The 16372-nt window shown below is 37.1% G+C and overlaps 1 protein-coding gene across 1 annotated transcript in view; it reads right to left on the bottom strand.

The window, feature by feature from the left end:
- Window positions 1-4244: 4244 nt before the first annotated feature.
- The window catches only part of LGSN (lengsin, lens protein with glutamine synthetase domain), a 98127-nt gene continuing 85999 nt past the window's right edge, over window positions 4245-16372 (bottom strand). Inside the window, 2 exon segments of the mRNA XM_069573753.1 lie at window positions 4245-5444; window positions 7305-7471. Coding sequence (XP_069429854.1) covers window positions 4245-5444; window positions 7305-7471 — 1367 coding nt within the window.

Here is a 16372-nt window from a genome sequence, read left to right as displayed (position 1 = left end):
ATAAATTCTGGACAGAGTGTGGAGAAAAGGGAACCCTCTTACACTGTTGGTGGGAATGCAAACTAGTACAGCCACTATGGAGAACACTGTGGAGATTCCTTAAAAAATGGAAATAGAACTGCCATATGACCCAGCAATCCCATTCCTGGGCATACACACCAAGGAAACCAGAACTGAAAGAGACACGTGTATCCCAATGTTCATCGCAGCACTGTTTATAATAGCCAGGACATGGAAGCAACCTAGATGTCCATCAGCAGATGAATGGATAAGAAAGCTGTGGTACATATACACAATGGAGTATTACTCAGCCACTAAAAAGAATACATTTGAATCAGTTCTTATGAGGTGGATGAAACTGGAGCCTATTATACAGAGTGAAGTAAGCCAGAAAGAAAAACACCAATACAGTATACTAATGCCTGTATATGGAATTTAGAAAGATGGTAATGATAACCTTGTATGGGAAACAGCAAAAGAGACACAGATATATATAACAGTCTTTTGGACTCTGTGGGAGAGGGAGAGGGTGGGATTATATGGGATAATGGCATTGAAACATGTAAATTATCATATGTGAAATGAATCGCCATTCCAGGTTTGATGCATGATACAGGATGCTTGGGGCTGGTGCACTGGGATGACCTAGAGGGATGAGATGGGGAGGGAAGGGGGGTTCAGGATGGGAAACATGTACATCCATGGCAGATTCATGTCAATGTATGGCAAAACCAACACAATATTGTAAAGTAAAAAAATAATTAAATAAAACTGAGAAAGAAACATAATAAATTAATAAATTCTACTTAAGGTCTTACTGAGTACTACAGCCTGCCACACAACCTCTTAGAGAGCTGTGAGGAACTGTTCCAAAGAGGTTTATACATGATATACATGATTTTTGGCTAGAGAATAAGCATACAATTAAATGGCTAGAGAATAAGCATACAATTAAATAAAAGATTACCTGGTTCCTTACCACAATGAACAGGTAGTTCAGTTAATGATTTTAGTGTTTTTTCATGCATGGGAAGATACGAGAATATTGGTTTATTAACATTATTCCTCAGGTATGCATCTAACTATCTAAGGGCCTGTTTTCCAAGCCATGGAGTGCCTCATCCTGGTTTTCATCCTGAATTCCGTTTGGGGAACGCCATTGGTCAGTGGGGGCTTCCTAGGTGGCTCAGGTGTAAAGAATCAAGCAGGAGACTCAGGAGATGCGGGTTCCATCCCTGGATTGGGAACATCCCCTGGAGGAGGAAATGGAAGCCCATTCTAGAATTCTTGCTTAGAAAATATTGTGGGCAGAGGAGCCTGGTGAGCTAGAGCTCATGGGATCACAAAGAGTCTGACATGACTTAGCAATTAAACACGCATGCACACACATCAGTCAATGACTGCAGTGCTAAAAACTTGATCCTTGAAGAACTGGGGGTGGAAAATAATTTTTATTTTATAGGTCTATACAACTCTTTTAGGGTGAATGACAATACAGTTTGTTGGCATGTATAAATCTTTTAGTTCAGATTCTCCTCTCTGGTAGTAGAAAGATTGAAGAAGTGGTCTTTCACTAGTCCTTTTACTTTATTGTTTCATCCTTGAACCCCTCAAATGTCCCCCCAACACACACACACACACACACACACACACACACACACACACACAAGCGAGAAAGGTGAATTTTGTCCAGGTAACAAAGACACAAAGTCACTATGCCTTAAAGGAGATAGAAATAAAAGTCTGAAGGTTGGCAAAGCATGCATCCTCTGCTGCCTTCCATCCTGTTACTACCCCTGTGTGGCTCCATTCTCAAAGGCATTGCTCTCCTTGCTCTGCAAGGGAGCCAACAGGAAGATAAGGGCAGAAGCATGGGGAAAGGACAGGGAACAGAGAATCTGTCCTTGAAGAAGTTATATTTCTTTGGCCTGATCCTAATAACATGACTGCACATAGTCACAATGAAGCTCCAGAAATATCATTTTAATTTTTTATAGTGTGTTCCAAGTAGACACTTTTGTATGTCACTACTGAGAACAGAGGGGAAATTAAAGACAGGGAGACAACCAGCAAGCTCCTCCCCCACCCCAGCCAGAATGTGTGAGGTTTCATTCTCTGGAGCGTCCTTGCATTTTCCTTTTCTTCTCCACCTACCCTACACTACCTTTCTCTCTTCCTCTTAATCTTCTAAAAAAATCTTATTTTTGTGTATCCAAACACACTTTTCCTGCTCAAAGGAAAGAGGGAGAGCAATTAGAAGACTAACTGACTTTCACTATTCAAGTTACTGAGTATTGTGAAATGAAATATTTCCTGTGATATTGGTGGGCAAGAAGTGTCACAGTCACCAGTGATTTGGGGCTTCCAATGGGAATGAGAGCCCTCAAAAGGGAACATAATTTCTGCGAACCAGAAGATGTTACCACCCCCCTCAATTTTTGCTGAGGAGCTTGAGGGGATGCAATAAACAGCCAGCTGTCACACCTGCCACCCTGTAGAGTGAACAAGGAGAACAAGGAATTGAGGGTGTAAATAATCAAGAGACAATATTTGGCCTAGATTGCTGAAGTACACATGAAAGGAGTAAATTCAGTGAGCCCAGAAACTTGCATCTTCCCATAAATAGAAGAATACTAAATTCCCTAACTGGATACCTGGTTTTCCTTATTTGTTTACTTAACAATAATCTTTGATATTCAGACTACCTGTCCCCTTTGTTGCAAATTTGTATATATTCTGACTCCCTCTCCTGCCTCCTTGGAGCAGTTTTCTCAGGGCTATTGAGATACTGCCTCCTGGGCTCGGAGTCCTTAACATTACAACAAAATAAAATAACTCCCTACTAATTTTTTTAGTTGACAGTTTCAAGGGTTTGAGGCTTCCCTGGCGGTACAGATGGTAAAAAATCTGCCCACAACATGGAAGACCATGGTTAGACACCTGGGTAAGGAAGGTAATCTTGCCTAGAGAATTCCATGGACAGAGGAGCCTGGTTTCACTACAATCCATTGGGTGGCAAAGAATCAGACATAACTGAGCAACTAACACTTTCACACTTTTTCACTTTTCACTTTCATGGATTTGAATTAGGAAGATCTGAGTCATATCCTAATCCTCTGACTGTGTGTTTGCTGTCTAAAATGAGATCATAGTTTTAATTGAACATAAAATTTCCTATTTGATTTTAAGCAGTGGAATAAGGTTTTGTTTGTTAGTAGGTTGATATTTAATTTCCTTCCCAAAGGAGCTAAACTTTAGTAATAGTTACAATAGTATCTCATTCAAACAAATGTTTAGAACATTTAATATTGCCTGGGAAGATATCAGCCTATGACAGTAGGAGAATTGGTAATTTAAAGGCAATTTTAGCTGGAAACAGTGCCCTGGTTATCAAGGCAGCTATTCTTGCACTTTACAAAGCACTAGAGGTATCTTTGGAATTTCCAAAGACTGGTACAAACCAGGCAGAGCCCACCTACCCCAGTCCATCTCCATTTCATCTGTATTCTATGCATTAGGTTTCTACACAAGATATGGCTTAAAGAAAGATTTTTCCTGCTTTTAAATGTTTGATCTCATTGTTCCCAGCTCAAAATCCATTTCTTGTGGGCATTACAACCTTGAACATCCTTAGACTTTCAGGAGCTGGTGATGCAGAGTAGAAAGAGATGGGACATATGTGAAAACTTCTGCTAATTTGTCATCATCACATATTTTTGAAAATCTTAATTAAATCATTTGGAAACATCACAATGATGTTTGAAAAATAGATCTGCAGTATGAATGAGATTATATCAGTAAATATCTTTGTTTCCTTAGCAGTCACAATCTGTTTGTATAATTGAAAATCACTTCACTGTATTTTTAATCATTTAAATTTTGTTTTCTAACTCTTAAGTCTTTTTTATTGTGTAAATATATGTGTTTCCTGCCCCCCCGCCCCCCCCCCAAAAAAAAAAAAACCTTGAGTATTTGTGTCTAGGTCAACCAACGTACACAGAGGCAATGATCACCGAGTGACAAGACTTGTTGGGTTTGCACATCACTGTTGCACCACAACTTTATTGTTTGTTTCTATTAGAATCCTCCCAGTAGCCCCATGTCATCTTCAAATATTTCATGGAACCAAAAAGAGAGAAAGCATTTGTGGTCTTATTGTTATTAGAAAACTCCATCTTTTCTTTCTGGCAAATCAGCAACTTAAAAAAACTCACACTGCTACAGAAATAGTTAAGGGTTCCACTCTAAATAAAATATTCTAAGAATTTATTTCTCTCAGCATCTGTTTCTTCATTTTCCAACTCATATTTCTTCATGGCAACAAAATACCGAATAAAAGTTTCTCCTAGAGCCTGTCTCAGACATTGATCTTCCTCTAGTGCCATGAGGGCATGTTCCAGTTTTAAAGGGATCTCAGAAGGTTTGGCCTGATGAAGGTCTGTGCTGTTCTCTGGACCAAACAAAACACCATCATCGCTGCAAAGTCCATCCAAGCCTGCAGCAATAGTGGCGGCCAGCACCAGGTAAGGATTTGCTGTGGCTGAGCCCAGTTTATTTTCTATTCTAGTGCCTTTCTCACCATGACACTTAATATTAAAAGCACAGCTGTTATCATTGTACCCCCACGTTGTTGGCACACTCTCCTTCAGGTCTTTACTCTCCTTAGAGTAGCGCTTCCTGCAGCTAACAGCAGGGGCCATCAAGCAGCTAAGGGCAGCAGAGTGCTTCAAGAGGCCTGCCAACCATTTTTTCCCAGGAATCGTGAGCTGCTCAATTCCAGAACTGCTACAGAACATGTTTTTCTTCTCATCGACATCCCAGAGACTATGCGACAAAATTCCTGAGTTACAGAATCCAGTCTCGATGAAAAAGCTGGTGATATAATTATACTTCCTTGCCACTTCTTTGACAGCCATTCTGAGGGTAAACGCATTATCAGCTGAACTGATGCCAAATTCAGGCAGAAAACAGATTTCCATCTGGCCAGGCCTGGTAGAGGAGGAAAAGCTCTCAACATTGGCCCCAGTGTGATACAAACCATCCACAAGTTCCTGAATGAACGGCTGGTCATGATTATTTAGCAGTGCTGAAGCAGGAAGAGATATGGTTTTTGAATTGATAATTTCAGGTACACCAAAAATGCAAAAATCATAGATGAAAGCAGAGAGCAGGGAGAAGCCGGCATCCTGCAGCTGGCTCAGCTGCCTTTTGGCGATGTGCCTTGGGGAGGTCAGAAGAGGCTCCCCGGTCACAGTGAACGTGTCACAGATCACCCTGGCTGTTCTCTTGGCCCACGGTAGAACTCTGAAGGTTGATAGCTCTGGCATCAGGACTATGTCACTATTAAAACACGTTGCTCTAATGTGATCCACTTCATTGTCCTTAGGATTTGGTATCAATTCAAGATAACCTCGGGGCATGTAAACACCATGAATCACTTTTTCCTAAATAAGTTAAAGGACAGAGCAATAAACTTTTGAAACTTGAAACCAAACAAAAAAGTTGGGGGATGGGAAGTGGGAGTGGGAGAGCATTACTAATGAGAAAAAAATACATGCTTCATCTGTTAGTTGAAACTAGCTTACTACAGATACATTTTAAATAGTTTAAAATAATATTCTCAAAGGTAATTTATAAACAAGTCAATAGCTTTAAACTTTAGCCTTTGGAGACTTTATATGCTCATGCAAACAGCACTCATAAATAAAAGCTATAGCAATAAAGAAAATGTCTTTATGGCAAATGAAAAAAGGTAAAATCTAAAGGAATTATTTGAAATGATCATAACCCAAAGTACTTATAAAATCACATTTTATCACATGGCATAGTTGCTAATACTGCAGATAAGGCTTTATTTCAACTCATTCTATTGTAATCCTCCAAAAAGAGTCAGTAGGCAATCTGCAGTCCTTCTCAGAGAGCTGACTGTGATCACACACAGGACACATGGGACAGAGGAGCCAGGGTTGCTGACCATGGCGCTTCTCTCATCACTCACCTTTACAGTCCACTAATGAGCAAACTACCTCATAGGCACAGAGTTCCAAAAAACTTGCCCATGAATGTGCACCTAAGTTATAGTTTCCAGAATGTTATAGCCTTCAAGTCAGCATGACTTGAGTATCACCAAATCTATCTCTAGTCCTAACTTTGTCATTAATTGCTTGTGTGAAGTTAGGCAGGTCATGGTGCTATATACATGCCTCAGCCTCCATATCTGTGAAACAAGTGTTAGACTAAATGATTGCTGACACATCTTCTGGTCAAATGCTTGTTGGATTCAATGATTTAGTTTTTATTTAACTTTTCTATGTACCACACAACTGGGAAATAATGAAGTATGAAGTTGAATTGACACAAAATTTTTTCGAGAAATTGTGTGGTAGGAATATCAATAAGGTTTCATGTGTTGAAATTTACAGTAATGGGTAGAGAAAAAGCTAACTGTAAAGTTCAGTTCCCATGATGTCAGTGAACATGGTGAGGTTAATTCTGCAAGCCAATTTAGTTTTTATATTACCTCTAAATCTCAAAGAGCATGGCTACTGAGGAGCAGCTGGTACTAGAAGAAGTGACTCTTCTGCATTTGGTATTGAGTCACTGCCTCCTTCACTTTTCACCATCTCTGCACATTTTCAAATGTCATTTGACTTGTGTGATCTGAATCTGCCTTTACCAGTAATAAAGTTGATAAGTCAAGCACTATTCAATGACTGTTTAATTTTTCAACCTACTCAAGGACCTGTATATATAAATTTCATGCATATATGTGTAGGCAGATCTAAATAATTTTTTAAAGATACATGTTTGACTTATTTGGAACTCCATAAAAATGTTTTGAAAAATTCCAGTTTTACTCAGTGTAAAGCAAATTAGAAAATTACAATTTAATATTGAAAGTAATATTTAAATAATAACCTTTAGGGATGCTTATTTTTGATACTTTTGTATAATACTGACTGATGTCCCTTCTTAAGAAATGTTTTAATAACACAGTAATCAGTTATTAAAATAAACACATGATATAAAATAAAAAAAACAAACTCAAGTCTCAAATATCTGAAAATGCAGTATTTCTTAATATTATTTTTGAAAACAATAATATTTATTGTCATCAAACTTTCTTTTTATATTTGCTTCTAAGTCTTCTGTCACAGTTTTCTCATATCAAACAAAGGTTAGATTGGTTTTCAGTTTGAATTGTTGTTTAGAGTACAATAAAATTAGAAAGAGTAATAAGGACCATTCACTTGCACATGAATTGAATGAAACGACATTCAGTCATAACTACTTGTAAAACTCACTTGGAAAAATTGTGCAGGGATACTCTTAGACCTGGACACACCATGGAGGTCTGTTGCTTCAAATCGCACAAATTGAAGGTGATTTTTGGCCATCTCTTGTTTAATGTGCTTCATTCTAGAGGAGAGTTGAGGTGCAGTAGAAACTCGAGTGTTGTCCCTGGTGTTATCTATAAAATAAAAAATTATCTGAATCATTAAGTCATGATGAACTGAGAAGTAAAATGAGGCTAAAGAATAGGGAATTAGTCATTATGATAATTAACAAAAGCATCATGTTTCCATGTCTTTGCCTTAGAGCTGGAGATTTTACCTTTCTTAGCCTGCCTTTGCCATATTCCTGAGAACATAGTCTCTAAACAGCCTAAGAGATTATCACTTGGGGTGGGGTTCAGTCTAAGAGTATTTGCTTAAATAAACAGAAGTACTTACTGGAAATACTTAGTGAAAATGTCTTTGCTTACAGAAATTAAAATATATTTCCCTCACTGCTGTGGCACCATGTAAGATATATACAAATAAGTATCACTGAAAAGACTTTGAGCTTCTTTGAGCTTCACTATTTTTGAAAACTTAATGATATTTATTAAGTCATCAAAATTTCTTTTTATATTTACTCCTAAGTCTTCTGTCATAATTTTCTCATATTAAACAAATCATAATTTTATAACTGCAATAAGAGGAAAAATGATAGCTCTGTGAAGTGTAATTATTCAAGGCAGAACTAAAATTAACAGTATTAATTATAATTAGCTTTGCATTTCTATTGGGTAAATAAATGCTGTTTGGAAGCTGAAAGTATACATTTAGCTCCTAGGGGAACAATAATGTGTTCTGGTATTCCCCAAATAAAAAGTTACTGTAATATTAAAGGTAAAATTATTTGTTTTTATTTTCTGTTGGTTTGCTTTTTTATTTCCTTTTCTTTGGCAAAATGACTTTATATCTTTATAATAGCATCTGAATCTAAGATATCTACATCTATTTGTTAAATTCAAAACTTGTGTAAATGAGAATATAGAAGTGTTTTTTGTTTGACTTAGTATGAATAGAATGCTACATTTTTAATTTTAAAAAATAGATATGCAACAAGCAACAAAGGTTTACTGTATAGCACAGGGAACTATCGTCAATATCTTGCAATAATCTAAAATGAAAAATAAGTTCAAAAATAACATGTATATGTATAACTGAATCACACACAAAAAAGAATTCTACTGTTTGAAATTCAGTAATTTTTATCTTTTTGCCAGTTTTTCTAAATGTCCTATGGACATCTAATAACAAGGTATGAGATACAAAATTTTAAATATATTTGTGTAGGATATGATTAATATAAATTAGCTAAATATAAATCTGTTATATTTAAATTATTAATAGCAACATTCAAGAGGCTCCTATTCTTATTTTTTCTGCACTTAACAAAATGTTCTTAGAGAAATGTTAATGTCTCACTATGGTTATATATTTTTTCTTTTCCCATATATTTCTTCTGATTTTTCCTTTATGTGTCTTTGTTTCTTTGTTGTTAATGTGTCTAATGGTTTATCATGTCTATTTTCTTTGTGAATGAAATGGAAGTCACGCAGTCATGTCCGACTCTTTTCAAACCCATGGTCTGTGTAGTCCATGGAATTCTCCAGACAAGAACACTGGAGTGGGTAGCATTTCCCTTCTCCAAGGTATCTTCCCAACCCAGGGATCAAATCCAGGTTTTTGACACTGCATGGAGGTTCTTTACCTTTTATTATTAAAAATATTCATCTTTGTTTCATTTAAAAGAAGTAAATAAAATTTAAATACAATTTTTTTTCAAGAATGAGAATGTAGAAGATGAAAAATATAGACTGAGTGTTCAGTTTAAAAAACTTGAAAACTAAAAAATATGTATTCATTTCATGACTTTTAAGATAGTCTACAGATTTTAAAACTTTAGAATTAGAAGAGACTTTGGAGATAAATCATCTAATTTAACCAATTCATTAGCTTGAATCCCAGAAAAGTACAGCCAGGTTCCCTGAAACACACTCTTTGTCCTTCACCAAAATTGAAACTGGAATCCAGACCTTTTGATTCCCAGTGGTGGCTCAATACCATAAAACAACTGAATGTATGAAAAGCATATAGAAAGCTCAGACCCACAGCATGCATCACAAATGTTAGATACTGTCTGAACTTTTAGGTGAGGCAACAGACTGTAATGATTTGGCACAAACACTGAAGCTCATCTGCCTCCCTCCATATCCTGCCTTTGCTTTGGTGACTTTTCTTATCTCGGCTTTCTTATGTGCCTCAGCTTTCTCCCTGACAAAATATTACCTACTTCATGGGCTGGTTGTGATGATTAAACAAGTTACTTAAGAGTTTCAGGTAGACAATAAGCACCATATCAATGCTTTTTGAATCTATCAACTTGGCACAACTACTCTAACTCAGGTAATGGTACCATGATCATGTCTGAATCCGAATATATCAATCTATCATATCACTGATATTGCTGCTGCTGCTAAGATGCTTCAGTCGTGTCTGACTCTGTGCGACCCCAAAGACGGCAGCCTAACGGGCTCCTCTGCCCACAGGATTCTCTAGGCAAGAATACCGGAGTGGGTGGCCATTTCACTGACATTGAACAGCTGTAATTTTAAAACGATGCTTGAATATCATTTTTTGAGATGTAGTTAGGCTTTTAAACCAAAAGACTGACAGTTTAAAAATACAGCTTAAGTAGATTTTAAGTATATGAAGCATGTGGAAAACAAGTTACTTGTTCTATCTATGCAAATATATTAAGAATGCTGTCTTGTCAATGATAAATTTGGCTTCTCTGAGGCTCCACAGGCTTTATAACTACCTTCTATTTAACACAAACAAGCTCTAGCAGTTACATTGTTTTACGCTAAATAAGCAGTTTCTGTGTTTCCAACCTATTATTAACTATTGGGTGTTGTGCCCAAAACGAATAATTCCCCTTAAAGAAAATAAAATATATAGGCATTTTAAAATATGGAAAATTTCAGATAATCAGTATTTTAAATGTAATAAGTAATTATATGTAAATATAAATACATTAACAACATAGAACTCTTATTAAAGAAATAAAGTCATCTTACTGATTCACGAATAATACAATCGCAGATAATCTAGTTCTTTGCTTTATCTGTGTCTTCTAAAATTACTACTATTTTGAAGTTTGTGTGTATCTTTTCCTGTATGTTTTAATTTTTTACAACATATGTACATGCTGAACATATATTGCTTTGCATTAAAAAATCTATATAAATGTTTTCCACTCAAAAAAATTACTACAATAAATGTATGTTATTTTAAATTTAAAAAAAAGATTTATCCACTCTGTATAGTTTTTTATTGTTGCTGTTGTTGTTACCACATACTATTTATACTGGACATATATCTAGGAAGCAGCCAGAAAAAGAATGACACCTTAATAGAGCTTTATATTATTGAGTGAGAAAACTATAGGCAATAAACATGCCATCAAATGCAAAGGGGGGATAATTTACCATGGTGAAAGTGCTGAAAAAGATCACCTGAAGTATTAATTCTATGAGATTTGATCAGAATGTGGACAGGTAAAACCTCTGATTCAGTCTAAGATCACCAAGTTGCACTATGTCTGGGCAGTGAGTGTACCTAGAGCTGCCATAACAAGTACCACAGACCAGGAGGCTTAAACAGATATTTTCTTCCAGTTCTGAAGGGTAGAAATCCAAGATCAAGGTGTCAGCAGCATTGGTTGGTTTCTTCTGAAGTCCTCGCTCCTTGGCTTGTAGGTGGCCATCTTCTTCACATGGTTTTCCCTCTGCATGTATGTTTCCTAACCTTCCCTTCTTATTGAGACACCCCATCAGACATATTGGATTAGGGCCCATCCTACAGATCTTGTCATTGTTGTCCAGTCACTCAGTTGTGTCCTACTCTTTCCAACCCTATGGATTGCAGCACACCAGGCTTCCCTGTCCCTTACTATCTCCCAGAGCTTGCTCAAACTCATGTCCATCAAGTTGGTGATGCAATCCAATCATCTCATCCTCTGTCATCCCTTTCTCCTCCTGCCTTCAATTTTGCCCAGCATCAGGGTCTTTTCTAATGAGTCAGTTCTTCACATCAGGTGGCCAGAGTATTAGAGCTTCGGCTTTGGCATCAGTCCTTCCAATGAATATTCAGGATTGATTTCCTTTAGGCTTGACTGGTTTTACCTCCTTGCAGTCCAAGGAACTTTCAAGAATCCTCCAACACCAACACTGATGTTGTTGGTGGTCCTGATGGTCCTCCAACCTGAACACTGATATTCAGAAGCATCAGTTCTTTGGTGCTGAAACTTCTTTACGGTCCAACACTCACATCCATACATGACTACTGGAAATACCATAGCTTTGACTAGCTGGGCCTTTGTCTGCAAAGTAATGTCTCTGCTTTTTAATATGCTGTGTAGTTTAGTCATAGCTCTTCTTCCAAGGAGAAAGTGTCTTAATTTCATGGCTTCAGTCAGCATCTGCCATGATTTTGGAGACTAAGAAAATAAAGTCTGTCACTGTTTCCATTGTTTTCCCGTCTATTTGCCATGAAGTGATGTGACTGGATGCCGTGATCTTTGTTGTTTTGAATGCTGAGTTTTAAGGCAGCTTTTTCACTCTCCTCTTTCACATTCATCAAGAAGCTCCTTAGTCCTTTGTTTTCTGCCATAAGGGTGGTGTCATCTGCATGTCTGAGGTTATTGTTAATTTTCTTGGCAATCTTGATTCCAGCTTGTGCTTCATTCACACAACATTTCACATGATATACTCTGGATATAATTTAAACAAGCAGTATGACAATATACAACCTGATATACTTCTTTCTTAACTTGGAACCTTGGGAAACAGACCTTGTTCAACATTATTCAACAATAATTATGTCTTTTAACACTGTGTCTTTAAATTTAGTCATATTCTAAGGTACTAGGGATTAAGACATCAACATATCAATTTTGAGAAGACAGAATTCAGCCTATAATAATATACTGCCCAGTTTCCATTTCCTTCACCACCTGCCATATTATTTAATACATGTTTACTGTCTTTCCCCACTTTCATGTCAGCTCCAGGAGAGCTTGCCTATTTATTTATTTATATACTCAATGGTATATCTCCAGTACCTATAGCAGGACAAATATATCACAGGCACTCACTGGCTACTTCTTTCATAATTTAATAATTAATGTGATTTAATTAATGAATGAATGCATCTTGTGTGCTTTGATCTTGTCTAATTAAAAAGTAAAATTTGGCATCACATGTTTTGATATGTATCCTAAGTATCAATTTTTTTAATTTATAAATTTAATTCTTTTACCAAATATGAGAGCCTTATTCAATCAAATTTCATTTTCAAGGCATCAACTAATCTGAATTGTCTGAATTTCTTTTCTTCAAATAAATCATACTTGCTAGTTACAATTAAATGTTTTGGTCAGCCCTTCCCAGATGTAAGATGAAGAGCAGGGAGAAATTTGCCAGCTCGGGGGTCATTTGTTTTCTTATAGTGTGGCTCCTGGGTGGTGTTTTCCTTTCTCTTCTTCTCAGAGAATTAATAAATTAAATCATTGTTCTTTTATAGAGGAAATTTTGGATAACCTGGCATAAAAACCAGGACAAAAACAATAAAAAGTCAGAGTTGGGGGAATTGCTTCTTGAAAAAAAATACAGGTTTTAGGTCTTGAGAAAAAGATGGCGGAGGAATAGGACGGGAAGATCACGTTCTCCCTCACAAATTCCTCAAAAGAACATTTCAACGCCGAGCAAACTCCACAAAACAACTTCTGTAGGCTGGCAGAGGACATCAGGCAACCAGAAAAGCAGACCATTGTCTTCAAAAACAGCATCCCCCCTCCCCACAGCGCGACTGAACTAGTGAGCCTAAAAACCAGCAAACAGAAGAAGTTAAACAGAGGGAACCACCTTGGAAGTGAGCCCACACGGCCCATAACATCAGAGAAGAGCCAGATATATTTTTAATTTTTTAATATTTTTAAAATCATTCTTTTTTTATTTTTTGCCTTTTGCTTTTTTTTCTTTTTTTTCCGAGCTTTTTTTTAATTGTTAAGTCTTCTATTTCTCCTCTAATTTTTATTTCTATAACCTAGTATTACTATTTTTTTAAAAAAAAAGACTTTTTTTTTTTTAAGGCAAACACCATATATACTCTTTGGATGGTTGTTGGTGTTTTGTTTTGTTTTTTTTTGTTTGTTTGTTAATAATTCTTTTTTTTTCTTTCTTCCTTTTTCCTTCTGCTTTTCCTTAATATTGTATCTTTGAAAATCCAACCTCTACTCCAGACTTTTAATCTTTGTTGTCAATTTTGTACATTTAAAAACCCAAACTTCACTACCCAAGTTTACCTGAGAGCGAGATTACTGACTTGTCCACTCTCTCCTCCTCTGGCCTCTCCTCTTTCTCCACCAGGTGGCCTCTGTCTCTTTTCTCCCCCATCTCTTCTCTATCCAACTCTGTGAATCTCTGTGTGTTCCAGACGGTAGAGAACACCTAAGGAACTGGTCACTGGCAGGATTTGTCTCTCTCCTACTCATTCCTCTCTCTTATCCTCCTGGTCACCTCTGTCTACTTCCTCCCTCTCCTCTTCCCCGTATAACTCTGTAAATACCTCTGAGCGGTCCAGACTATAGAGCGCACATAAGGAAGTGACTACTGGCTAGCCTGCTCTCTCCTCTCTTGATCTCACCGCATCTCATTCCAGTTACCTCTAACTACCCCCTCCATCTTCTCTTCTCCTTGTAACTCAGTGAACCTCTCTGAGTGTCCCTCAAGGTGGAGAAACTTTTCATCTTTAACCTAGATGTTTTATCATCAGTGCTGTATAGATGGAGAAGTCTAGAGGCTACTGTGAAAATAAAACTGAAAACCAGAAGCAGGAAGCTTAAACCCAAAGCCTGAAAACATTAGAGAACTCTTGAATTCAGGGAACATTAAGCAATAGGAGCTCATCAAATGCCTTCATACCTACACTGAAACCAAGCTCCACCCAAGGGCCAACAAGTTCCAAAACAAGACATACCACGCAAATTCTCCAGCAACACAGGAACACTCCCCTGAGCCTCAATATACAGGCAGCTCAAAATTATCCCAAAACCTTTGATGTCTCATAACCCATTACGGGTCACTCCATTGCACTCCAGAGAGAAGAAACCCAGCTCCACCCACCAAAACTCCAACACAAGCCTCCCTAACCAGGAAACCTTGACAAGCCACTGATAGAACCCCACCCAAAGTGAGGAAGCTCCATAATAAAGAGAACTCCACAAATTATCAGAATATAAAAAGGCCACCCCAAACGCAGCAATATAACCAAGATGAAGAGACAGAGGAATACTCAGCAGGTAAAGGAACAGGAGAGTTGCCCACCAAACCAAACAAAAGAGGAAGAAGTAGGGAATCTACCGGAGAAGGAATTCCGAATATTGATAGTGAAAATGATCCAAAATCTTGAAATCAAAATGGAAACACAGATAAATAGCCTAGAGACAAGGATTGAGAAGATGCAAGAAAGGTTTAACAAGGACCTAGAAGAAATAAAAAAGAGTCAAAATATAATGAATAACACAATAAATGAGATCAGAAACACTCTGGAGGCAACAAATAGTAGAATAACGGAGGCAGAAGATAGGATTAGTGAAATAGAAGATAGAATGGTAGAAATAAATGAATCAGAGAGGAAACAAGAAAAACGAATTAAAAGAAACGAGGACAATCTCAGAGACCTCCAGGACAATATGAAACGCTCCAACATTCGAATTATAGGAGTCCCAGAAGAAGAAGACAGAAAGAAAGATCATGAGAAAATCCTTGAGGAGATAATAGTTGAAAACTTCCCTAAAATGGGGAAGGAAATAATCACCCAAGTCCAAGAAACACAGAGAGTCCCAAATAGGATAAACCCAAGGCGAAACACCCCAAGACACATATTAATCAAATTAACAAAGATCAAACACAAAGAACAAATATTAAAAGCAGCAAGGGAAAAACAACAAATAACACACAAGGGGATTCACATAAGGATAACAGCTGATCTTTCAATAGAAACTCTTCAGGCCAGGAGGGAATGGCAAGACATACTTAAAGTGATGAAAGACAATAACCTACAGCCCAGATTACTGTACCCAGCAAGGATCTCATTCAAATACGAAGGAGAAAACAAAAGCTTTACAGACAAGCAAAAGCTGAGAGAATTCAGCACCACCAAACCAGCTCTCCAACAAATTCTAAAGGATATCCTCTAGACAGGAAACACGAAAAGGGTGTATAAACCCGAACCCAAAACAATAAAGTAAATGGCAACGGGATCATACTTATCAATAATTACCTTAAACGTAAATGGGTTGAACTCCCCAACCAAAAGACAAAGACTGGCCGAATGGATACAAAAACAAGACCCCTCTATATGCTGCTTACAAGAGACCCACCTCAAAACAAGGGACACATACAGACTGAAAGTGAAGGGCTGGAAAAAGATATACCACGCAAATAGAGACCAAAAGAAAGCAGGAGTGGCAATACTCATATCCGATAAAATAGACTTTAAAACAAAGGCTGTGAAAAGAGACAAAGAAGGCCACTACATAATGATCAAAGGAACAATCCAAGAAGAAGATATAACAATTATAAATATATATGCACCCAATATAGGAGCACCGCAATATGTAAGACAAATGCTAACAAGTATGAAAGGGGAAATCAACAATAACACAATAATAGTGGGAGACTTTAATACCCCACTCACACCTATGGACAGATCAACTAAACAGAAAATTAACAAAGAAACGCAAACTTTAAATGATACATTAGATCAGTTAGACCTAATTGATATCTATAGGACATTTCACCCCAAAACAACGAATTTCACCTTTTTTTCAAGTGCTCATGGAACCTTCTCCAGGATAGATCACATCCTGGGCCATAAATCTAACCTTGATAAATTCAAAAAAATCGAAATCATTCCAAGCATCTTTTCTGACCATAATGCATTAAGATTAGATCTCAATTACAGGAGAAAAACTA

Source organism: Ovis canadensis, chromosome 2 (assembly GCF_042477335.2).
Source record: "Ovis canadensis isolate MfBH-ARS-UI-01 breed Bighorn chromosome 2, ARS-UI_OviCan_v2, whole genome shotgun sequence".
NCBI classification, from domain to species: Eukaryota; Metazoa; Chordata; class Mammalia; order Artiodactyla; family Bovidae; genus Ovis; species Ovis canadensis.
Note: the sequence above shows the minus strand (reverse complement) of the source record. Positions and strands in the feature narration are given on the sequence as shown.